Source organism: Tamandua tetradactyla, chromosome 15 (assembly GCF_023851605.1).
Source record: "Tamandua tetradactyla isolate mTamTet1 chromosome 15, mTamTet1.pri, whole genome shotgun sequence".
Taxonomy (NCBI): domain Eukaryota; kingdom Metazoa; phylum Chordata; class Mammalia; order Pilosa; family Myrmecophagidae; genus Tamandua; species Tamandua tetradactyla.
In genome coordinates this window covers 26,010,487-26,036,284 of record NC_135341.1, presented here as the reverse complement: position 1 = coordinate 26,036,284, position 25,798 = coordinate 26,010,487, and the positions used below count along the sequence as shown (strand labels likewise).

General features: G+C 37.1%; 1 protein-coding gene across 11 annotated transcripts in view; it reads right to left on the bottom strand.

Moving 5' to 3' along the window:
• CFAP20DC (CFAP20 domain containing) overlaps nt 1-25,798 on the bottom strand; it is a 301,331-nt gene that overhangs the window by 107,006 nt on the left and 168,527 nt on the right. For all 11 annotated transcript variants that reach the window (XR_013162683.1, XM_077128821.1, XM_077128819.1 and 8 more), the window contains one exon: nt 181-345. Coding sequence is in view for 10 of the 11 variants with exons in the window: in XM_077128821.1 (XP_076984936.1) it covers nt 181-345 (165 nt within the window). In the remaining variant the exon portion in view is untranslated. The remainder of the gene's footprint in view (nt 1-180; nt 346-25,798) is intronic.

Below are 25,798 nucleotides of genomic sequence, written 5' to 3'. Positions count from 1 at the left end.
AGACTTTAGTTGCTAAAGAAAATTTAAAATAATAATGATACATCATTGATATGGGTTGATGTTTCTTAAGTGATTTAATATTTTACCTCAAGTTATAAAGCATCATTGTAGGGCTATAGTTTCCCTTTTCTTTGGTCTTACAAACAAATATGTTTATAATCTAGGTGCTTAAGGGCATACCTGATTCTGCTGAATTTAGGGGATGACCTCCAAATTTCATTTCAATTTGGCGGAGTTTAGTCATATTTAGCAGCTGTGTGACTTGTGGAACATCTGTTGTTAGTTGGCAACTTCGTGGAATAATGTTGGTAGGTTCATCTCTTGGAAAGGAAACACCATATACAGCTGGAAATAAAGAGAAATATTCATTCCCAAAATGTAAGCCATTTTTGTCAAATGGACATATCCTTTTAATGAAACCAATTAAAGTAAAACACTAATTTAGAGTATGACCTTGGACAAACTTTCAGCCTTGATTTTCTCATCTGTAAAATGAGCATGACAATTTTCCTGCTTACTTCCTTGGGTTGTAGAAAGGATTAAACGATATAATGTATATAACATATGGAGTAGGTTCAGAGTGAGCACTAAATGAGCACATTCATTGTAAACATTTTATATCCACTTTTTATATTAGAGATATGACTGGAGAGAAGATAAAGTTAGGTATGATCCAGTTAAGATTTCTAGGAGCAATTCTGCTCATCTATATGTATTTTGTAAATAAAATGACATTATTGAACAACCTAAGCAGCCAGAGCCATTAGATAAATAATTAATATTTAAAATTTTTCTTTTATAGTTCATGTGAAAACTTTATTATTTGTACAATTAGCCACCATCATTATCCACTCTGGTTTTTGCTAAGTTATACAGTTCCAGTTTTTATCCTCTAGCTTTCTTTCTGCTGATATATATGGCCCTGGCCTTCCTTTCAACCCTACTCACACTTAGCTTTGTTCATTGTACTTACAATATTATGCTACCATCACACCATACGGTGCTATCCATTTCTGAGCCTTTACAATCAACCTTATTTATTTATATTAATTTTTAAATAAAAAAACAACAAACGCAAACATTCTTAACTTTTGATCATTCCATTCTACATATATAATCAGTAATGCACAATATCACAGTTGCATATTCATCATCATGATCATTTCTTAGAATATTTGCATCTATTCAGAAAAAGAAATAAAAAGAAACAGAAAAAAATTCATAAAAACCATACCCCTTACCTCTCCCTTTCATTGATCACTACAATTTCAATCTAAATTTATTTTACCATTTGTTCCATCTATTACTTATTTTTATTCCATATGTTCTACTCATCTGTTGATAAGGTAGATAAAAGGAGCATAAGACACAAGGTTTTCACAATTACACAGTCACATCGTGAAAGCTATATCATTATACAATCATCTTCAAGAAACATGGCTACTGGAACACAGCTTTACATTTTCAGGGAGTTCCCTCCAGCCTCTCCATTACATCTTGACTAACAAGGTGATATCATTGGCACTTTATTTTTTCTCATTTTGCTCTTCCCCCTTTTGGTTGAGAAGGTTTTCTCAATCCCTTGATGCTGAGTCTCAGTTCATTCTAGGATTTCTGTCCCACAGTGCCAGGAAGGTCCACACCCCTGGGAGTCATGTCCCATGTAGACAGGGGGAGGGTGGTGAGTTTGCTTGTTGTGTTGGCTGGGGAGAAAGGCCATATCTGAGCAACAAAAGAGGTTCTCTTGGGGGTGACTCTTAGGCCTAATTTTAAGTAGGCTTGACCTATCCTTTGTGGGGTTAAGTTTCATATGAACAAACCCCAAGATTGGGGGCTCAGCCTATAGTTTTGGTTGCCCACACTGCTTGTGAGAATATCAAGAATTCAACCTGGGGAAGTTGAATTTTCCCCCTTTCTCATCATTCCCCAAAGGGAACTTTGCAAATACTTTTTCATTCGCTGTTCAAATCACTCTGGGATTTATTAGGGCATCACTCTGGACAAACCAACAAAATCTCATGCCCTACTCAAGGGTCCATGCACTTATGGTGTTCAATTAAGCTGTCCAAATAAGTTATATTAGGAAAAGCACTAGTCAAAATATAAATTTTGTACCAAATAAACATTTTTTTGCTTAAAAATATTTTATTGACAAATCTTCACCCACATATAGCCCATACATGGTGTACAATCAATGGCTCACAATAGTAATTAATTTTTTAACCTTTTATTTTGAAATAATTTTAGACTAACAGAAAAGTTACAAAGATAGTATCAAGAGTTCCTTACCCTTTGCCCAGCTCCCACTAATGTTAACATCTTTATTTTGAACGCTCATTTTTTTCAATTGTGAAATATAACATATATACAAAACGACAAATTTCAAAGCACATTTTACTATAGAGCTGATTTCAATTCTTGATTTTGGTATGGGTCACAGTTCTACAATTTCAGGTTTTTCCTTCTAGCTGCACCAAGACACTGGAGATTAAGAAGAAACATCAATAAAATAATTCAGTAATCGAACTCATTGAACACTCACTTTTAAAAGTATTCATTATTATTATAATTTGTATTCCTAATGAGATTTGATATAGTTCATATATATTTATATGGTAATTTACATTTTCTTTTTAGTAAATTTCTGTTCATGATCTTAACTCTTTTATTAATAGCGTTTTAACTTATTTTGACTTCTTTTACTGTAGAGATATTAACCTTTGTCATTTGTAGCAAGTGGGAATGAAAATCGGTCCTGGTATCTCAGAAAGCAATTTTACTATATGTATCAAGTCTTAAAAATGTCCATGTCATTTTACTTAATAACTCAACTTGATGAATCTACAATAAAGGAAAAAATACTCAGAAACTCAAAGATCTACATAAACAGATATTTAAAAATTCTGGAAATAAACTCTTCCCCCAATATTGAGAATAAGTTACTGTATGTAGCTGCCTACAATGACCAGGACAGAAGTTAAAGGTCAGCAGACCTCCTCAGGGCAGGAAGATTGTACAGAGGGTATCATAAACAAAGCATTAAAACTCTCCTCCCCTTGATCACTGTTGATAACAAACCTCCAGACTTCTGTGTGACCAGACTCTGCTGAAACTGTTCTCACACTCAATGGAACGTCTTTGCCCTAAACCCTTATAAATTGTCCTTTGCACTTTCCACCCTTTTGCAGAGCACTGACTTCCATTTTCTGGATGGCCACCACCGGGAAAGATCTCCTATTCATAAGTCACAATAAATTCCATGCTTACCACTGCCTAGTGTGTTCTTTGTTCTTGGGACTGCGCCGACCTGAGCTCTCCACGAGCTGGATTAGAACACCTTATATCTCAAGCACTCTAGGAGAGTGAAACACATTACAGTGTTTCATGGGATAAGATGGGCAAGAGGCACAAGAAATTGTTCATGAAGGTGTCTTAATGATATGGAAAAGCCTCAAGCTAAGAAATTAAATGAAAATAAAGGATATAAAACTCTATCTAAGCTATAGAAAATATATATAACATGTATGAGCGGCAAAAAAGACTAGAAGGAAATATACCAAAATGTAAAAGAACTCTAAGTGCTTACATAGTTTTAATTTTCTTCTTCATAATAATTTTTATATTTGTTTAATTTGTATGAGTAAGACAGCCATTTAAAAAATAGAGTGGGAAAGAGTTCGTGAGTACGCATGTGTGTGGAAGTGGTCAGAAAATTCAACCAATCAGCCCTCAAAATACATTCTTAAGATAGCACTTAATGTCTTTTATTCCAAATAATAACATATTACTCTCCTATGTGCATTATAATAATGATTGTTATTTTATTGTATGTATTACACTACATATAACATTATTCTATGTATAGTATATGTTTACTTGTTAACTGTCTGCCCCCCTCCTCCCACCTGCTCCCTGCTCCTTATCTCCTTCTGACAAGAGGGCAGGAATTTTGCTTTGCTCATGGCTATATCCACAAAGCACCAAACAGTGCTTGGTATACAGCAGGTGCTCAATGTATCTTTGCAAGGAGAACAATAGTGAATGAGCAGGGGGAAAAAAATATCCCTAGGTAAGTATAAACTCACATCAAGTTTATAAAGGCATACGATGTTAAAGAGGTTTATATGTACCCAAACTATGGCAGTTTCCTAATTAGATCTTAATTTCCTAATGTTGAAAAGGAAGATGAATCATTTAACTAAAAGCTTAAATACTCATCAACAGTGTAATAGTTTCCAAGTATCCTAATGCTCTAGTCATTAAAAAATGCTCTAGATTTACAAGTTTTAGTTTTCAGGTGTTCTTTGTTCCTTGACACTGACATTTAAAAAATCGATAAAAAGTAGTTAAGTAAATGAACACTATCAAAATAGAAACCATCTGGAAAAACAACTAAGCTAACTCCAGATATATATTTGACATTTCATTTCAAACTTCTCAGAGGTAGAAAAAGAATATAAAAATCTCCACATCAATGGCAATATTGATAAATTAAGATGTTATATTAAAAGAGGACGCTGATTCTAGAGGCACTAAGATCCTCAAATAAAAATGCAGTATTCTGAATCTTATAAGGGTAGATCACGGAAACTTTAGCTTATAGAGCTTATACAATGATACAGCATACAATACCATACTTAGTTTGCAATGTACTCAAAACAAAACCTGGGTTCCAACCAACAAGGGACAGACAGCAAAGCCCTGGAAACCACAAATCCACAAGCTTTTATGGAAGGCAGAACCAGGCATAGATTATTAGAAAATTCCAATCTAAATTTTACAGGAACGTGGCTGACAACTAAAAGGCTCAAATTCCCTTTGTATCATCTTTCCTTTCTCTATATTTACACCCTCTTTGCACCCAGAACTGTCTCACTACTTACTGGATTATCCTTTGAGGGAAACTGTGGGTAGTACAGAACTTAAAAGGAGAAATAAAAAAAACAGAACTATTTGCTGATAAATTTTAAAAGGAGAAATAAAAAAACAGAACTATGTGCTGATAAATTTTAAACTAGACCAATCATTAAGTCCATTTAGCAACTACTGGCTCTCAAACTTTCTGACACTTGGTGGAGGAAAACCTGGAAAGGGACTTTACTTTAATCTCAGTTTGGTGACCCAAACTACAAAGGAACTTAATGACCATCTACTTTTTGGCAGCTGAATGTTCTGATAGACCAAAATTAGCTCACCTTCTTAACACCTACCCCACCACTAATCACTCCCCTTCTCTATGTTTAATTACTAAGGCATTTTGTTTTATTTAACATTTGCAGTTTAATATTTTTAAAAAGGAATTAATCCTAAAATAGCATAGATATTCATAAAAATTCGTGCTGAACTATGAGGGTGTGGTCTGTCTTCATTCATTTATTTACTCATTCTATCATTCAGCCAATATTTATGGGTCCTCTTAAATGTGCCGGGAACTCTTCTAGTGGCTGGGAATTTAGTGGTGAGCAAGAACGATCCTGTTCTTGCTGTCTTGAAGCTTAGACCTAGCAGAGGATATGAAATAAATTAAATCATAAATAATTAACAATGAGGGAATCTAACAGCATAGCATGTCATGAAAAGTCTTATATGATAAAGAGATATTTAAGCTGACTCATAAAGGTTAAGTAGCTAGAGCCTGGCAAAATGGGGTGGGAGTGATCTTTCAGGCAGAGGAAACAGAATATCTGAAGACTAAATGCAAAAGGACTTTGGTGCATTTTAGGAAGTGAAAGAAAGACATCCTGGTAAAAGTTGCTACAGTGGGAGAGAATGGTGGGAGAATCCCAGTGGTATATTTTGGACAAAAGCCCCCTTACTGACAGTCCGTATTTGAGTAAATGCAGCTGTCAAATCTTCCATTTTTCTTCTTCAGTTGTTTCATAGCCTGAAAAGCACACCATTAGCATTTTATTTGGATATCACAACTTGTTCCCCAGTTGACAAATAACAAATCAAGCTGGCAATCAGATACTAAGGGTCCAGGGCCTATATGCATCATTTGTTTGGACAAGTTCTATCTTTTGGAAGGGACTGTGAATGTACAATCTATCTGATTAATGTCTGAAGAATACAAAGAGAAGCTACTTTTGCTATGAAATCTGAAAGCCAGATGCTCATTCTGGAATGATCAGTCCAGAATGACAAAATAGTATATGAGGGAGAAGACCATGAGAATGCTGACATATTTGTTTATGTAGATTCAAACACACCCAGATGGTGGGTTTTTGATATATTTGCTCCCAGTATGAGTTAATGCATTATTGGAATGTCTCAGTGACTTTGTATCCTAAGTTCAGCTTTCTTTTGGCATAAAGCTAACATAAAATGAACCATTTTATAGGAGTTTCACACCTTTAATGAGGATCTTAACTAGTTTTAAAAATTGTCATCAATTTTAATACATATATAAAGCATTCTATAAATTAAAAACCATCATCTCCATTTATTGAGGGGGAAATGCCTTGTAAGGTAGTGAGATTTATAGATCTGCTTTGGTTTATGGTGCCTCCAAATTCAGTTTAAATAAGGACTCTTCACTGGTCCCAGCCTCATCTATATTCATCTTATTTCTTTGGGAACAGCCTGCAGTGCCTAGTGTAGTGCCTTATTATATCAAATCTTGTTTCTCTAAAATGCCAGTAAGAGTCAAGCAAAAAAAAATCCACAAACGTCTCTAACTGATAAAATATAGACAGAAAGCCTTTTCATTTGTTTGCTCATTCTTTCACTCATTTGCTATATACTAATCAGATTTAATCTGGGCCCAGCATGGATTTGAATTCCCGCCTTATAGAGTTTACTGTCCCATGTAGAAAGACATTAAGAAGTGGTGTATGATAGTGGTTAAGAGCCTGGGCTCTGGGTTCATATTCTGGCTTCACCACTTCTTAGTCATGTGACTTTGGCACAGCAACTTTACCTCTGTGTGCTCCACTTTCCTATATGACTATAAGAATAGTATATACTTCATGGGATTATTGGGACATTAAATTATGCAAGTAGCTAAAAATAGTGACTGGTAGACAGCATATGTCATAGGCAAATATATATGTAAATATTTTAATTACAACTGACAAAATCACCATGTTTAGTATGCATATTCTATAATTAAAGGTTTTGATGTGTAAAGAGGTAGACAAGCTTCAAGTACACCAAACACTTGGCTATCCTAATGAATCATGCCATTAAAGTTTCTGAGAGGAGGTTTTATTATAAATAATATATTGTAATATTTAATTATAAAATGTAATAAATATTTTTATCAGAACAATCTGGGTCTTTATACACAGACATTCATGATAAGATTTTTCCTTCTAGCTGCTCCAAAACACTGGAGACTAGAAGAAATATTTCTTCTGTGTGTGAAAAATAATATATATACAAAAAAGCAATACATTTCAAAGCATATCACAACAATTACTTGTAGAATAGATTTCAGAGTTTGGTATGGGTTATAGTTCTACCATTTTAGGTTTTTACTTCTAGCAGCCCTAAGATACTGGAGGCTATAAGAAATACAAATATAATGATTCAGCAATCATACTAGTGTGTTAAACACTACCTTCTCTGTATAACTCCACCATCATCTTTGCTCTTTCTTCCATTCTTCAGGGGTACTTGAGCTCTGTCCATTCTAACTTTTTCATCTTGGAAGGGGCTGTCGATAATATGAGATGGGGGATGGAACTATTTGATGTTCTGGAGAGGCTGGCTCCTCCGCATTTCAGAACTTATCTGGTCCAAGAACCCAAGTGGAGGTTGCAGGTTTCTGGAATGTTACCCTAGAGCATGAAACTTTTGTAGAATCTTCTATAATGCCCTAGGTGTTTTTAAGGATTGGCTGGAATGGTTTTGGTTGGGGTTTAGGAAGTTATGATAGGTAGCAATGTCTAACTGAAGCTTGTGTGAGAGTTACCTCCAGAGTAGCCTCTTGACTCTATTTGAATTCTCTCAGCCATTGATACTTTGTTATACCTGTTTTCCCCCTTTTGGTCAGGATGGCATTGTTGATCCCATAGTACCAGGGCCAGACTCATCCCTGCTAGAGAGACTTTCACCTCTGGATGTTATGTCCCATGTAGGGGGGAGGCAAGGGCATCTGTGTCCAATTCCATTTTGGGAAGGAGCAGGAATGTAGGCTTAAATTGATAGGATTTGAGTCTGATGTGCACTCACCTAAGGAAGAGGTGAGAGGATGCTCAACAATATTAAATATTAAAAGCACCAAACGATTCTGGTTATTGAGAAAGGTAATTTTGAGTGTGCTGGTGAAGAAAGAACAGTCGAAGAGCTGGTATCAAGTTCTACTTTGTGTGACCTTGGCACAAGATGCCTCATGTCTATGGGCTTTGTCTTCCTCAACTGTATAATTTTAAGGCATTGGAATAGAGGCAAGATGCCAGTGTTCCTACTTTCTTCTGTGGTCCTTGAAGGGATAATTTTCTTCACAATGCTTGATACTCAGTAAAGGTTTACTGAGTAAAGACAATGAATGAATGAATAATTGAACAAATAAACAATTAGCTGATCATTAATTCATTAATTCATCAAAGATTTATGGCAGGTTACCAGTGCCAGGTCCTGGGTTAGAAATAAAAATGTAGAGAGACCCAGGCTATGCTCTATAGGAGCTCTCAGTCTTAGATTGTACCTTTAAGTCTCTTCTGTATTCGCATTTCTGAATACAAAACACGCTTCCCAATACTGATACTTTAGAAAGAACACTGAACTGGGGACTCAGGAAACCTATGAAATCATCACTGGCATAGCATAATTCCATCCTTATTGGGTCACTGCTTGCTCTTTCTTCTGTTTTTCCTTTTCTTTATCTTATTTATGTCTGTCAGTATATCTAATCTACAAATATATTCTGTTCTTAAACACAGAATGATACAAGTTAATCAATAATTCAGTTATGCAAATACCTAAAAATTCTAGTCCATGTCCCCTCAGGAGCCATGAATTTGATACACCACATTGAATCAGCATACTTTCCTACTTGTCAGCATAAGTCATTCCTCTGGACAAGTGAAAAAGCCCGTTAATGGCTTGTTATAAAGTTATAATAATTCACTTCCTATTATATATCACTGCGTAAACAGGGAACAGCAAAGGAATTAGGCAAAATCTAGCTTGGGTGAATTTAAGAATTTTTAGAATGAGATGGTAGCAGTTTAAATAAGCCAAAGACAATACAGTGCTGAGATGCAGTAAGCATTTAATACAATATTTAAAAATTGAATCCCTTTATGGAGTGTAAGAAAGAGGGAAAAATGTTTCTTCTGATAAAGGCTTCAACATCATGACTGACTGATTTGCTTTGCAGAAGTAAGTGACCCTTCCTTCAGTAAGAAAGACAAATGGATATACATTATTTCATAACAGTCAGACATCTCTTGTATCTTTCTTTCTTTTTTTTTTTCCTTTCTCTTTGCCCCTCTAGGAGAGGCAATGCCTATAGTAATCAGTAGCATAGACTATAGTATAGTGTAGGAGTTCAAATCCAGATTACTACTTAATGGTTGTGCAACACTGGGGATATGACTTCACTTCTCCATGCCCAACTTTCTTTCTGTAAAATATGGGATAACAACAGCATTCATCTCATGAGTTGTTGTGAGCATTAAATAATATCTGTAAAGTACTTAGAACAATACCTAGAACATATCATGTATTTAATGCTCCTATCATCATCATCAACATTGCTGATGCCAATCTCTTTGATGAGGGTCACTCAATTTGCCTCATATTATGTTATCCTTTGCCCTTTTTAGTACAATTGTCTTCATAATTATATTATGCATAATTGGATTGCTAACTTTTTTTAGGGCTTATACACAGTGAACTCTGAACTTAGGAACCTTGTTCTTTATCCTTATGTGACCCAAAGTATGTAGCAGAGCAGTGCAGTATTATACATATTATCCTCCCACCTCTGCCATGTTCCACAATGAACTCCCTGTTCCTTGAACACATCAGATTCTTTCACCTCAGGCCTTTACACATGTATGCCTTTCCTTGTGCCTGAAATTCTTTTTCTTGACATTGTCAGCTTTCATTGCTTGGAAAATTGTTATTTTCCCTTCAGGATGTAGTCTGGAAGTTAATTTCTCTAGGGCAGTATTTCTTAAATGCTGATTTATACACAGCTTTGACCCATCAGGTCATTTTCTCTGGTCTCTAGTGAAATTGTCAGCTTCTGACCTTCCTATTGTTTTTAAACATTTTTTTGGTGTTTAAATATATTTTTAATGAAATGATCAATATAATTGACTGCTGCTTTTCTTGTTTGCTTACCTGTTTTAATGCCCTGATTTGGCAAATTCAGAAGTGGCAACCTAATGTCAGTCTTCAAGTTTGCTTTTTGTCTTTTTTTTTTTTTCCAACTTGACAAATCTGTAAAATCCAAATATCTGACCAAATGGCTCACCCATGTAAGAGGCAAGTGTTCCAGACTCTCCTACCACTCTTTAAGCCCATTAGGGAAGTTACCACTGGGTATTATGATTTACATTTACATGTCTGCTTCCCTGAAAGACCATTAGCTCCTTGAAGTATAGGCTGCATGCATCTCAGGATCTGACACATAGAGGGCATAACAAATGCTTAACATCTGCACACTGCATTATAGTTTATGATGCCTTTACAATATACTTAAAAAAAATATTTTATTGAGATATCGTCAAACACCACACAGTTCATCCAAAGTATACAATCAATGGTTCGCAAAACCATCACATGGTTGTGTATTCACCATGATGATCATTTTTAGAACATCTGTATCACTCCAGAAAAATAAGAAAAAAAGAAAAAAACCATACATCCCCCCATATCCTTTACCCCTCCCTCTCACTGACCACCAGTATTGCAATCTACTCATTTCCTTTTTTTCTTACTCCATATACACTCCCCTATTATTTATTTATTTTTGTCCTTATTTTTCTTACTCATCTGTCCATACCCTGGATAAAGGGAGCATCAGCCACAAGGTTTTCACAATTGCACAGTCATATTATAAAAGCCATATAATTATACAGTTGTCTTCAAGAATCAAGGCTATGGGAATACAGTTCAACAGCTTCAGGTACTTCCCTCTAGCCACTCCATACGCCATGAACTAAAAAGGGATAATGCTTAAGAATAACCTTGAGGATAATCTCTTGATTCTGTCTGAAATCTCTCAGTCACTGGAACTTTATTTTGTCTCATTTCTCTCTTCCCCCTTTTGGTCAAGAAAGCTTTCTCAGTCTGATGATGCCAGGTCCTGGCTCATCTCAGGAGTCCTGTCCCATGATGCCGAGGAGATTTTACACCCTTGGAAGTCATGTTCCACACAGGAGGTAAGGCAGTGAGTTCTGCTGCTGAGTTGGCTTAGAGAGGGTTCTAGTTTGCTAGCTGCCGGAATGCAATATACCAGAGATGGAATGGCTTTTAACAAGATGTAATTTAATGAGTTGCTAGTTTACAGTTCTAAGGCCGAGAAAATGTCCCAATTAAAACAAGTCTATAGAAATGTCCAATCAAAGGCATCCAGGGAAAGATACCTTGGTTTAAGAAGGCCGATGAAGTTCAGGGTCTCTCTCTCAAGTGAGATGGCACATGGAGAACACAGTCAGGGCTTCTCTCTCGGCTGGAAGGGCACATGGCGAAGACGGTGTCATCTGCTAGCTTTGTCTCCTGGCTTCCTGTTTCATGAAGCTCCCCGGGAGGTGTTTTTCTTCTTCATCTCCAAAGGTCCCTGGCTGGTGGACTCTCTGCTTCGTGGTGCTGCAGCATTCTCTGCTCTCTCTGAATCTCTCATTCTCCAAAATGTTTCCTCTTTTATAGGACTTCAGAAACTAATCAAGACCCACTCAAATGGGTGGAGACATGTCATCCCCTAATCCAGTTTAAGAACCATTCTTAACTAAATCACATCAACCAGGGAGATGATCTCATTACAGTTTCAAATATACAGTATTGAATAGGGATTATTCTACCTTTAAGAAATGAGATTTATATTAAAACATGGCTTTTCTTAGGGGGCATACTTCCTTTCAAACCATCACAGAGAGAGAGGCCACATCTGAGCAACAAAAGAGGTTCTCTGGGGGTGACTCAGGCATAATTATAAGTAGGCTTAACTTTTCCTTTGCAGGAATAAGTTTCATAGGGGCAAACCCCAAGATCGAGGGCTTGGCCTATTAAATTGATTGTTTCCAATGCTTGCAAGAATATCAGGAATTCCCCAGATGGGGACATTTAATATTTCTTCCTTTCTTTCAAGTCCCCAAAAGGGACTCTGCAAATACTTTTTTATCTTCTGCCTAAATTACTCGGGGATGTATTGGGTTATCACACACTAATCTGTAAAAACCAACAAAATCTCACTCCCTATTCAAAATTTCATATAATTATGGTGTTCGAATAAACTGATCATATGAGTTAAATTAGTGTGCTACCAAAAATACTAATTTGCACCAAATAAACATCTCTTCCTTTGGTTTCACACAGCAGTTGAAGTTTTAAAATATAGACCATATCATCCTTTACACCCTGTATTCTTATTTAGCCTGACACAGATCAGCTTCATTCATCCTTCTAGTTGAAGTTGGATCACTTTTTCAACTTTTTAAATAGTTCCTGTATGGGATAATGCTGACTTCCATAGCTTCAGAGCTCTAACTCTGAGTCTCAGGTGTTAGAAGTTCCACGGAATGCCTGAAGTTCCTGAAATGAACAGGTTATATACAAATAGCTCAGCAGCTCAGAATTTAGAAATGACAGTTATAACTCTGGATGGATGTACTGCTGTTAAGAGCTTACAGTCTAGGAACCTTTACAATAGGCCCCAACCTGATAACCCATGCTCTTGACTTCAGTTCTCCATGTTTGTTTATTATGGTTAGTCCTTATGAGTGAGGCATGATAATATTTGTCTTCTTGTTTCTAACATTTCATTCAACATACTGTCCTCAAAGTTTATTTATCTAGTTGCATGCCTCGCAACTTCATTCCTTCTTGTAGCTGCTCAGTAGTCTGTTATATGTATACACCACAGTTCCCCCTCCATTCCTCAGTCAATGTACTCTTGGGCCACCTCCATCCATTGCAAATTGCAAATACTGCCACCATAAACATAAGTGTGCAAATGTCCATTTCTGTCCCCATTCTCAATCCCTCCAAGTATATACTTAGCAACGGAGTTGCAGGGTTATATAGCAACCCCACGACTAGTCTTCTTTGGAGCCACCACACTGAACTCCAGAGGGGATGCATGACTCTGCTTCCCTACCAACAATGAATAGGTCATATCTTTCTCCACATTTTTCCAACACTTGTATCTGTCTGTTCATTTTTAAACAGTTTTATTCGCACATTATACAATCTAACCTAAGTAAAAATTCAATGGTTCCTGATACAATCACATAGCCATGCCTTCGCCACCACAATCTATATGAAGACACTTCCTTTTCTTCTGCAAAGAATCTCATACCCTCCCCCAAATCCCGTTTATTGACATTTAGTTGTGGCATTGCCTTTTTTACATTCAGTGGAAGCATATTACAATGTTACTGTTAATTATAGATGCTACTTTGCATTGATCGTATTTTTTTTCCTTTATACCATACCATTTTCAATACCTTGCAATGTTTACATTCATTTGTTATCCCTTATGCAAAAACATTCTTATATCTGTACATTTAATCACTATCATTGTCTACTCTAGTCATTCCTAAACTATACCATCTCAGTCTATCCTCTATCTTTCCTTTTAGTGTCATACATGACCCTAGCCCTTCTCCTTCAACCATACTCATGCTCAGCTTTATTCAGTGTACCTGCTATTGTGCTACCATCAGATAATATCATGCTATCCATATCTGGATCTTTACAATCAGTCCTGTTGAATATTATATACTCCTTCAGCACTAAATGCCCAATCTCTATTCTCTTTTTATCTCCTGATAACTTGTGTTCTTCTTAACTTTAATTCTCAAAGTTCCCTCATTATTGTTAATTCACATTAGCGACACCAGACAGTATTTGTCCTTTGTTTTTGGCTGATTTCACTCATCATAATGTCCTCAAGGTTTATCTATGTTGTTACATGCTTCATGACTTTATTCTGTCTTATAGCTGCATAATATTCCATCATAAGTATATACCAAAGCTTGTTTAGCCACTCGTCCATTGATGGTCATTTTGGTTGTTTCTATCTTGTAGCAATTATGAATAATGCTACTATAAGCATAGATGCACAAGTGTCTGTTTGTGTCCTTGCCTTCAGTTCCTCTGAATATATTTTTAGTAATGGGATTGCTGGATCATATGGCAATTCTATACTTGGCTTCCCAAGGAACTGCCAAACTGTGTTCCAGAGCAGTTGTACCATTTTACATTCCCACCACAGTGGATAAGTGTGCCTCTTTCTCCATATCCTCTCCAGTATTTGTCATTTTTCAGTTTTTTTGATAATGGCCATTCTACTGGGTGTCAGATGATATCTAATTGTGGTTTTGATTTGCATTTCCCTAATAGCCTTTTCATATGCCTTTAAGCCATTTGTATTTCCTCTTCTGAAAAGTATCTGTTCATTTCTTTTGCCCATTTTGAAATTGGGTTGTTAGTCTTTCTGTTGTTGAGTTATAGAATCTCTTTATATATTATGGATATTAAACCCTTATCTGATATATGGTTTCCAAATATTGTCTCCTATTGCAAAGGCTGTCTTTTTACTTTTCTGACAAAGTTCTTTGATACAACAAAAGTGTTTACTTTTGAGGAGTTCCCATTTATCTGCTTCTTTTTTCATTGCTCATACTTTGGGTGTAAGGTCTAGGGAATCACTCCTGTCAAGATTTATACGATTATTTCCCTACATTTTCTTCTAAAAGTTTCATGGTCTTAGCTCTAATGTTTAGGTCTTTGATCCATTTTAAGTTAATTTTTGTATAGGGTATGAGATATGAATCCTCTTTCCTTCTTTTGCAGATGGATCTCCAGTTCTCCAAACACTATTTATTGAAGAGGCTCTTCTGTTCCAGTTGGGTTGGCTTGACCACCTTATCGAAGATAAAGTGTCTGTAGATGAAAGGGTCTATTTCTGAACACTAACTTCGATTCCATTGGTCAGTGTGCTGGTTAGAAAGTATTGTACACCCTAGAAAAGCCATATCCTTTAATTCTGTAGGGTGGGATCCTTTGATTAGGTTGTTTCTATGGAGATATAATCTACTCAATTGTGGATACGATTTTTTGCTTAGATGGAACTGAGACTCTGCCCATTTAAGGTGTGTCTTGATTAGTTTACTGAAGTCCTTTAAAGGAGGAAACATTTTGGAGCGAGTTCAGAGCCAACAGGAGACGTAGGTGTTTGGAGATGCAGAAAGTAAATACCTCTGGGTAAGATGTTTGAAACCAGAAGACAAAGACACCAGCAGAAGCCAGCCACATGCCTTCCCAGCTGACAGAGGTGTTCTGGACTCATCGGCCTTTCTTGAGTCAAGCCATCTTTCTCTGGATGCCTTCATTTGGACATTTTTTATTGCCTTATAGCTGTAAACTTGTAACAATAAATTCGTTTTTATAAGAGCCAACCCATTTCTGGTATATTGCATTCCTGCTGCATTAGCAAACTAAAACAATTTATCTATCTTTTTGCCAGTACCATGCTGTTTTCACCACTGTAGCTTTGTAACATGCTTTTAAAGCCAGGTAGTGTGAGACCTCCCACTTCATTTTTCTTTCTTAAGATATTTTCAGTTATTCAGGGCACCCTGCCCTTTCAAATAAATTTGGTTATTTGCTTTTCTATTTCTGCAATCGGTATTGCATTGAATCTATAAATCAGTTTGGGTAGAACTGACATCCTAACTATATTTAGTCTTCCAATCCATGAACACGGTATCTCCTTCCATTTATTTAGGTCTTCCATGATTTCTTTTAGCAATTTCTTATAGTTTTCTGTATATAGGCCTTTTGTATCCTTAGTTAAATTTATTCCTAAATATTTGATTCTTTTGTTTGCTATGGTAGATGGAATTTTTTTCTTGATCTCTTCATGAGATTGCTCATCACTAGTATATAGAAATACTACTGATTTTTGAGTTCTTGTACCCTGCCACTTTGCTGTACTTATTTTTTTAGCTCTAGTAACTTTGTTGTAGATTTTTGACATATAATATCATGTAATCTGCGAACAGTGAGAGCTTTATATCTTCCTTCCTTATTTGAACACATTTTATATCTCTTTCTTGTCTAATTGCTCTGGCTACAACTCCCAACACAATATTGAATAACAATGGTGACAGTGGGCTTTCTTGTCTTGTTCCTAATCTTTGAGGGAAAGCTTTCAGTTTTTCCCAATTGAGGATGATATTAGCTGTGGGTTTTTCATATATTTTCTTTACCATGTTGAGGAACTTCTATTCCCATCCTCCTAAGTATTTTCATCAAGAAGGGATGTTGAATATTGTCAGATGCCTTTTCTGCATCAATTGAGATGATTATGTGGTTTTTCCACACAATTTATTGATATGGTATATTACATTAATTGATTTTCTTGTGTTCACCTAGCCTTGCATACCTGGAATAAATCCTACTTGGTCATAGTGTATAACTCTTTTAATGTGCTGCTGGATTAGATTTGCAGGTATTTTATTGAGGATGTTTGCATCCATATGATTAAAGAGATTGGTCTGTATTTTTTTTTTTTTTTATCTTTTAGTATCTTTGTTTAGCTTTGATATTAGGGAGATATTTGCTTCATAGAATGAGTTAGGTAACTTTCCCTCCTCTTCAATTTTTTTGAGGAGTTTGAGCAGGACTGGTACGAATTCTTTCTTGAATGCTTGGTAGAATGTATTTGTGAAGCCATCTGGTCCTGGAGTTTGTCTTTTTTGGGAATTTCTTGATGACTGATTCAATCTCTTTACTTGTGATCGGTTTATTGAGATGATCTATTTCTTCTTGAGACAATGTTGATTATTCATGTTTTTCTAGGAAGCCGTCCATTTCATCAATGTTGTCTAGTTTATTAGCATACAGTTGCTGAGCATATCCTCTCATTCCCTCTTTTATTTTTGGGTCAGTGGTTATGTCCCCTCTCCCAGTTTTGATTTTATTTATTTGCATCCACTCATTCTCTCTTTTTTCTTGTGAACTGAGCTAAGGGTCTGTTGATTTTATTGATTTTCTCAAAGAACCAACTTCTGGTTTTGCTGATTTTCTCTATTATTTTCTATTCTCCATTTCATTTATTTCTGCTCTAATCTTCATTATTTCTTTTTTCCTGTTTACTTTTAGGTTTGTACTAGTTTGCTAGCTGCTGAAATGCAATATACCAGAAACAGAATGGCTTTTTAAAAGGGCGAATTTAATAAATTGCAAGTTAACAGTTTTTTGGCCGTGGAAATGTCCCAATTAAAGCAAGTCTATAGAAATGTCCAATCTAAGGCATCCAAGGAAAGATACCTTGGTTTAAGAAGGTCAATGAAGTTCAGAGTTTCTCTCTCAAGAGAGAAGGCATATGGAGAACACAGTCAGGGTTTCTCTCTCATCTGGAAAGGCACATGGCAAACAGGATCATCTGCTAGCTTTCTCTCCTGGCTTCCTGTTTCAAGAAGTTCCCTGGGAGGCACTTTCCTTCTTCAGCTCCAAAGGTCGCTGACTGGTGGACTCTGCTTCTCGTGGCTCTGTTGTTCGGCTCTGCTCTCTCTGAATCTCCTTTTTATAGGATTCCAGTAAAGTAATCAAGGCCCACCTAGAATGGGTGGAGACATGTCTCCACCTAATTCAGCTTAATAACCACTCTTGATTGAGTCATATCTCTAGGGACACGATCTTTTTAAAGTTTCAAACATACTGTACTGAATAGTGATTAGAAGAAATAGTTGCCTTTACAAAATGGGATTAGGATTAAAACATGGCTTTTCTAGAGTACATAAATCCTTTCAAACCAGCACAAAGTTAGTGTGCTGTTTTTTCTCTAGTTCTTCCAGGTGAACAGTTAATTCCTCAATTTTTGTTCTTTCTTCTTTTTCTGTTTTTGTATGCTGTATGGTGGAGTCACATTTCATTCTTTTTCCACGTGAGTATCCTGTTATTGCAGTACCATATGTTGAATTTTTTGTTTGTTTGCTTTCGTTGGTTTCTTTTGTTTGTTTTGGGGAGTGCATGGCCGGGATCTTTCTTCTTTATTAATATAGGCATTTAGGGCAATAAATTTCCCATTCAGCACTGCCTCTGTTGCATCCCATAAGTTTTGACATGTGTTTTCTTTTTCATTTGCCTAGAGATATTTACTGATTTGTTCTGTCATTTTTCCCTTGACACACTGGGTGTAAAAGAGTGTATTGTTTACCTTCCCTCTAAGCCCTTCTCTGTAAGTGAAATCATTGTCCTCCCCACTACATGGGACATGACATCCAGGGATGAAGGTCTCCTTGGTGACATGGGAGATGACTCCCAAGGATGAGTCCAGCTCTGGCACCTGGGATAAATGATTACATCCTAACCAACAGGGGGAAAAAGAAGTGTAACTAATAAAATATCAGTAGCTGAGAGAGTTCAAATAGAGTTGAGAGGATACTCTGGAGGTGGCTCTTATGCAAGCTTCAGTTAGATACTGCTACTTATTATAACTTGTCAAAACCCAATCAAAACCATTCTAGCCAATCCTAAAGAACACCTAGGGCAATATATAAGATTCTATAAAGGTTTCATGCACTAGGGTAACTTTCTAGAAACCTACAACCTCCAGATAAGTCCTTGGATAAGTCCTGAAATACAGAGAGGCCAGTCTCTCCAGAACATGAGCTAGTCCATCTCTCTACCCCATATCATTGACAGCCTCTTCCAACATGAAAAATTTAGAATGGCCACAGCCCAAATACCAGTAAAGAGTAAGAGAGAAAGATCAAAGGTGATTGTGGAGTTATACAGAGAAGGTAGGGCTTAACAAACAATATGATTGCTGAATCTTAAATTCATATTTCTTTTAGTTTCCAATATCTTAGAACAGTTGGAAGTAAAAACCTGAAATAGTGGAACTGTAACCATACCAAACTCTGAAATCTTTTCTATAACTAATTGTTGTGCCATGCTTTGAAATTTATTGCTTTTTTGTGTATATGTTATTTATCACAAAAAAAGAAAAACAAGTCTACTGTAATGATAAAAAAAAATATTTATTCCTTGCAGCCTCCTATATTCTGGGGCAGCTAGAAGGAACAATCTGAGAGGATGGTATGGTAGCCCATGACAAACTCTGGGATCTATCCTGTAACTACTTGTTGAAGAGTGCTCTGAGAATTACTGCTTTTTTCTTTCTTTGTTCTGTATATGTGTTATATTATACACAATTTTAAAAGTTGAAAAAAAGTGTGTTGTTTAGTTTCAATATATTTGTGAATTTTCTGGCCCTCTGGCTTTTATTGATCTCCAAGTTCACTCCATTACGATCTGAGAAAGTGTTTTGTATAATTTCAACCTTTTTAAATTTATTGAGGCTTATTTTGTGACCCAGCATATAGTCTATCTTTGAGAATGATCCATGAGCACTTGAGAAAAATGTGTGTCCTGCTGTTGTGGGGTGTAATGTTCTGTAAATGTCTGGTAAGCCTAGTTCATTTATTATATTATTCAAAATCTGTTTCCTTACTGACCCTCTGTCCAGATGTTCTATCCATTAATGAGAGCAGCATACTGAAATATCCAACTTTTATTGTACAGGTATGTACTTCTCCCTTCAGTGTTGTCAATGTTCCCCTCATGTATTTTGAAAAACTACGGCTCGGTACATAAATACTTATGATTGTTATGTCTTCTTGATGAATTGTTCCTTTTATTAATATATAGTGTCCTTCTTTGTGTCTTTTAGTGTTCCCTTTAGTATTTCTTGCAGAGCTGGTCTCTTGGTCACAAATTCTCTCAGTGATTTTTTGTCTGAAAATGTTTTCATTTCTCCCTCATTTTTGAAGGACAATTTTGCTGGATATAGAATTCTTGGTTGGCAGTTTTTCTCTTTTAATAATTTAAATATATTATCCCACTGTCTTCTCGCCTCCATGGTTTCTGCTGAGAGATCTGCGCATAATCTTATTGGGCTTCCCTTGTATGTGATGGATTGCTTTTCTCTTGCTGCTTTCAAGATCCTCTCTTTCTCTTTGACCTTGGACATTCTGATTATTAAATGTCTTGGAGTATGTCTATTTGGATCTGTTCTCTTCGGGGTACGCTACACTTCTTTTTTTTTTTTTTTTTTTTAGAAAGACAGACAGAGAAGGAAGGAAGGATGGAAGGAAGGAAGGGAGGAAGAAAGGGAAACATCTTTAAACATTTTCTTATTTTATTATATTTTGTTTGTTTGTTTGTTTTTTACATGGGCTGGGGCCGGGAATCGAACCGGGGTCCTCCGGCATGGCAGGCAAGCACTCTTGCCCGCTGAGCCACCGCGGCCCGCCCTACGCTACACTTCTTGGATCTGTAATTTTAAGTCTTTCATAAGAGTTGGGAAATTTTCAGTGATAATTTCCTCCATTAGTTTTTCTCCTCCTTTTCCATTCTCTTCTCCTTCTGGGACACCCACAACACGTATATTCATGCGCTTCATATTGTCTTTCAATTCCCTGAGTCCCTGCTCATATTTTTCCATTTTTTTTCCTATAGTTTCTGTTTCTTGTCGGATTTCAGATGTTCTGTCCTCCGGTTCATTAATCCTATGTTCTGCCTCTCAGAATCTACCATTGTAGGTTCCCATTGTTTTTTTCATCTCTTCTACTGTGTCTTTCATTCCCATAAGTTCTGTGATTTGTTTTTTCAGACTTTCAGTTTCTTCTTTTTGTTCCTTCCTTGCCTTTTTTATATCCTCCCTCAATTCATTGATTTGGTTTTTGATGAGGTTTTCCATGTCTGTTCGTATATTCTGAATTAGTTGTTTCAGCTCCTGTATGTCATTTGAATTGTTGGTTTGTTCCTTTGACTGGGCCATATCTTCAATTTTCTTAGTGTGATTTGTTATTTTTTGCTGGTGTCTAGGCATTTAATTACCTTAATTAGTTTATTCTGGAGATTGCTTTCACTTCTTTTATCTAGGGTTTTCTTGCTGGATGAATTTGTTGTCTATCTGTTCTTTGACATTCTGTTCAGCTTTATCTGAACCTTTAGCTTAAGTTTTATTTAACAGAGGAGAATTTTTCAGTTCTTGTTTTCTTGTTTCTTGCCCTGCTTGTGTGGTACCTTTCCCCCCCACACACTTAGGAGGGTCTGCTTAGATATTATAGACCCCAGCCAGATTTTCCCAGACCAAACTGGCCTCCTATCAGGAGGAGTCACCTGCGTTGGTTTTCCCTGAGCATGAGACCCAGCAGGTTGAAAGACTTTGCCGTGAAGTCTCTGGACTCTGTTTTTCTTATCCTGCCCAGTATGTGGTGCTTGTCTGACAGCAGGTCCCACCAGCATAAGATGATGTGGTACCTTTAACTTTGGCTGGGGGTTTGTTGGAGACAGAGGAGAGGCTGTAGGCTGGTTTTAATGGCTTCAAATTACCAAGCACTGGTGTCTGAATTCCTTGATGGAGGAATTCCACCTGGGTGGGCCTTCACCCCTCCCCTGGGGAAGGCACAGGCTCCAGATAAGCCCCCAAAAGAGCTCACTTCTGCCTATGCCTGGGGCAGTTGCAGCCTGAAAAGTCCTGCTGCTGTATCCAGAGGCAGTCAAGCCTTTGTAGATACACAGCCACAAAAACCTGTTTCCTTCTTTTTTTTCCCCCTTTTTCTGTCAGTCCTGCCCCCTTGGTGCTGGGGCAAAAATGAGCAACCTCCGCTTTGATCAGGTTCACCTAAGCTGGGGGCCTATTTTTAGTAGTCAGAATTTGTTAATTAGTTCCACAATTGGCGTTTGATTGTGCCCAGTCACTGCTGCTGGTAAAGTCCTTTCCTTTCCCCTCTGGGAAGCGGCCTGTGGGGGAGGGGCACTGGCCGCTGCAGCTTTGGGAACTCACGGTTTTGGGGGGTGCTCGCAGCCAGTCCAGCTGGTCCAGACTGGGGTATGCTGTGTGTTTGGTCACTGACGTGGCCCCAGGAGCTGTTCTGTACTGTTTCTGGTTATTTAGCAGTTGTTCTGGAGGACGAACTAAAACGCGCACGTTGTTAAGCCGCCATCTTGACCCGGAAGTCTCAGAATTCTCCTCTTTGTGTCTTTTAATTGTTTTATATTTGAAGTCTAATTTGTTGGATATTAGTATATCTACCCCCACTCTTACCTGGTTGATGTTTGCATGAAATATCTTTTTCCAACCTCTCACTTTCAATCTTGTTTTATCCTTGGGTCTAAAGTAAGTCTCTTGCAGACAGCATACAGATGGGTCCTGCTTTTAAGCCATTCTGCCAGTCTATGTCTCCTGACTGGGGAGTTTAATCCATTAACATTTAATGTTATTACTGCAAAGGCAGTACTCTTTTCTACCATTTGTCTTTTGGATTTTATATGTCACATTATATTTTGTTTCCCTTTTTACCTTTACTGATAATCTTTATTCCTACACTCTTCTCCAGACCTCTCTCTCTTGTCTTTTCCTATCTGCCTATAGTGCTTCCTTTAGTATTTCTTGTAGGGCCAGTCTCTTAGTCACAAACTCTCAGTGACTGTCTGAAAATATTTTAAACTTCCCCTTTTTTTTGAAGGACAGTTATGCTGAGTATAGAATTCTTGGTTGGCAGTTTTTCTCTTTCAGAATCTTAAATATATCATACCCCTGTCTTCTTGCCTCCATGGTTTTTGCTGAGAAATCTGCACACAGACTTATTGAGCTTCCCTTGTATATGACAGATTGCTTTTTTTCTTAGTGCTTTCAGAATTTTCTCTTTGTTTTTGACATTTGACAATCTGATTAGTAAGTGTCTGGGAGTAGGTCTATTTGGATCTATTCTGTTTGGGGTATGCTGTGCTTCTTGAATCTATCATTTTATGTCTTTCATATGAGATGGAAATTTTTCAGTGATTACTTCCTCCATTAGTCTTTCTACCCCTTTTCCCTTCTCTTCTCCTTCTGGGACACTCATAACACACATATTGATGTGCTTCATGTTATCATTCAATTCCCTGAGATCCTGCTCATATTTTTCCATTCTTTTCCCTATCTGTTCTTTTGTGTGTAGGATTTCAGATGTCCTGTGCTCTAGTTCATTAATTCTTTCTTCCCCCTCTTCAAATGTGCTGTGGTTGTTCTTCATCGATTTTTTTTCATCTCTTCTACTGAATCTTTCATTCCCATAAGTTCTGCCACTTGTTTTTTCAAACTTTGGAGTTCTTCTTTATGGTTCGTCTAATGTCTTATTTATATCCTTCATTTCATTTTCTGAATCTTCCCTCAACTAAATTTGATTTTTGATGTGATTTTGCATGTCTGTTTGAACATCCTTAATTAGCTGTTTCACCTCTTGCATTTCATTTGAAATGTTGGTTTGTTCCTTTAACTGGGCCAGATCTTTGATTTTCCTAGTATGACTTGTTATTTTTTTCTGGTGTCTAGGCATGCAATTTCCTTAATTAGTTTATTTTGAAGGTTGTTTTCACTGTTTTACCAAGGGTTTTGTTTGTTTGGCTTTGCTCTCCATCAGTTCCTTGGCATTCAGTTCAACTTATTCTGGAACTCTAGCATAGCTTCTGCTTAACTGATCAGAATTTTCTGACTCTTGTTTTTCTGTTTTCTACCCTTCCTCATGAAACTGTTTTTTTTTTTTTTTTTTTTTTTTTTTAAAGGAAAGACAGAGAGAAGGAAGGAAGGATAGAAGGAAGGAAGGAAGGAAGAAAGGGAAACATCTTTAAACATTTTCTTGTTTTATTGTATTCTGTTTCTCCGTATTTGTTACATGGGCTGGGGCCGGGAATCGAACCGAGGTCCTCCGGCATAGCAGGCAAGCACTTTGCCCGCTGAGCCACCGCGGCCCGCCCCTCATGAAACTGTTTTTTGAGAATGGTTTCCTCAGATATAACTGAGCCCAGTGAGATTTTCCCCGAAGACAGGCTCATGTCTCAGGAGAAGGGTACAGCCATTATCAAGTTGCCCTGAGGGTGAGACACAGCAGGTTGTCAAACTTTCCTATGAAACCTTTAGACTTTGTGCTTTTCCTATCCTGTCCAGCATGTGGTGCTTGTCAGCTCACAGCTTCCCATCAGCGTGAAGTGACAGAGTGCCTTTAATTCTCAGCAGATTTTTCCTGTCAGTGGTGTGGTTGAGACAGAGAATAAACTACGAGTTGGGCTTTGGTTGCTCCTATTTTCCAGACCCTGGGCCTGAATTCCCTGAAGGAGAAGATGCACGCTTTAAGGGATTACCCCCATTCACCTGACTAGTCACTATGTCTCTCAGACATTCCCTAATTCACTTGCCTGAGGAAGTGCTGAAGCCTGAGAATGCTCACAGTTCTATCTAATAAGCTGTAAAGAAGTAAAAACAAAAAAAGAAAAAAACCCTTTCAGAGCTATACTGCAGCTCCCTGGGTATGTCAATCAAGAGCTGGAACTGGTACACTGCTGTGTGTGTACCCAGGCTCCATATGCTCCCTTTTTTGGGGTCCCAGTCCTTTTCCAGTATTTTATACTCGTCCAACTAAAAAATCCTCAGTTTTTTTCTCTTTTTCTTTTTCTTTTCTTTCAACCCTGATCCCTCTTTGCCTAGGTGAAAACTCCCAGTTCCTTTAGTACTTACTCCAGATTTATCTGTTTTTGGTGCCTTTTTTTCAGCAGTCCAAATTTTTTAATTAATTCTGCAATTGATGCTTGGTTGAGTTAATATCTTTGTGCCTAGAAGTCTGTTTCTTTTTCCCTTGAGGAGTCGGCCTGCCTTGCTGGTCTCCATGGCTTGGTAAACTTATAGTTCTGTGTGTTTCACCCATTCCAGACTCGTATATGATATGTGTTTGGTCACTGAAGTCCCCCCAACAGCTGTTTCACACAGTCCCTAGCTACTTAATAGCGCCCTGCAGAACTAAATTACACCTCAGTAAGCCACCATTTTGCCTGCCTCTTCCTTTTCAATACACTTTTCTATTTGATATATTTTGTCAATCTTATAGTAATTGATGAAGAAGAAGAGCTCAGAGATGTTCAGAATTCATAAAAACCACAAAGTTGGCACATAATCATGGGAACATTAACCTATGTCTTTAGGATCTACAATACCAAGCCAATTTCCCCAAGATGTACTTGGTTTATATGTTATACTTTCATTGGGATTATAATAATAGTACTTTGTTTAAAGAAGAAACAATTATTATCTTCACTTTATTATCAAATTAAATTTATAGGCACAGTGTCCTGTTCCATAAAGTGAGCCACACAAGGATTTCTCAGACATTTATCCAGACTGAGCACAAGTCTAAAATCTAGATTGACCCTTCAAAGAAATTACCTCTGCCATCTTATGTGTAGCCCTGCTTCCTGAGCTTCTAGAAAAATTGATTTTGTTGGCTGACTCACACTTTCTGACTTTAAAGCTTATTACAAAGCTACAGTGGTCAAAACAACATGGTACTGACACAAGAACAGACATATAGGTCAATGGAATAGAATTGAGAATTTAGAAATAGACCATCACAGCTAAAAATCAGAAATGATTTTTGACAAGGCTGCCAAACCCATTCAATTGGGAAAAGAATAGTGTCTTCAACCAATGGTGCTGGGGAAAACTGGATATCCACACACAAAACAATAAAGAAGGACCTTTATCTGAAAAAATTAACTCAGAATAGATCAAAGACCTACATATAAGAACCAGGACTTCAAAGCTCCCAGAAGAAAATGTACAGATGCCTCT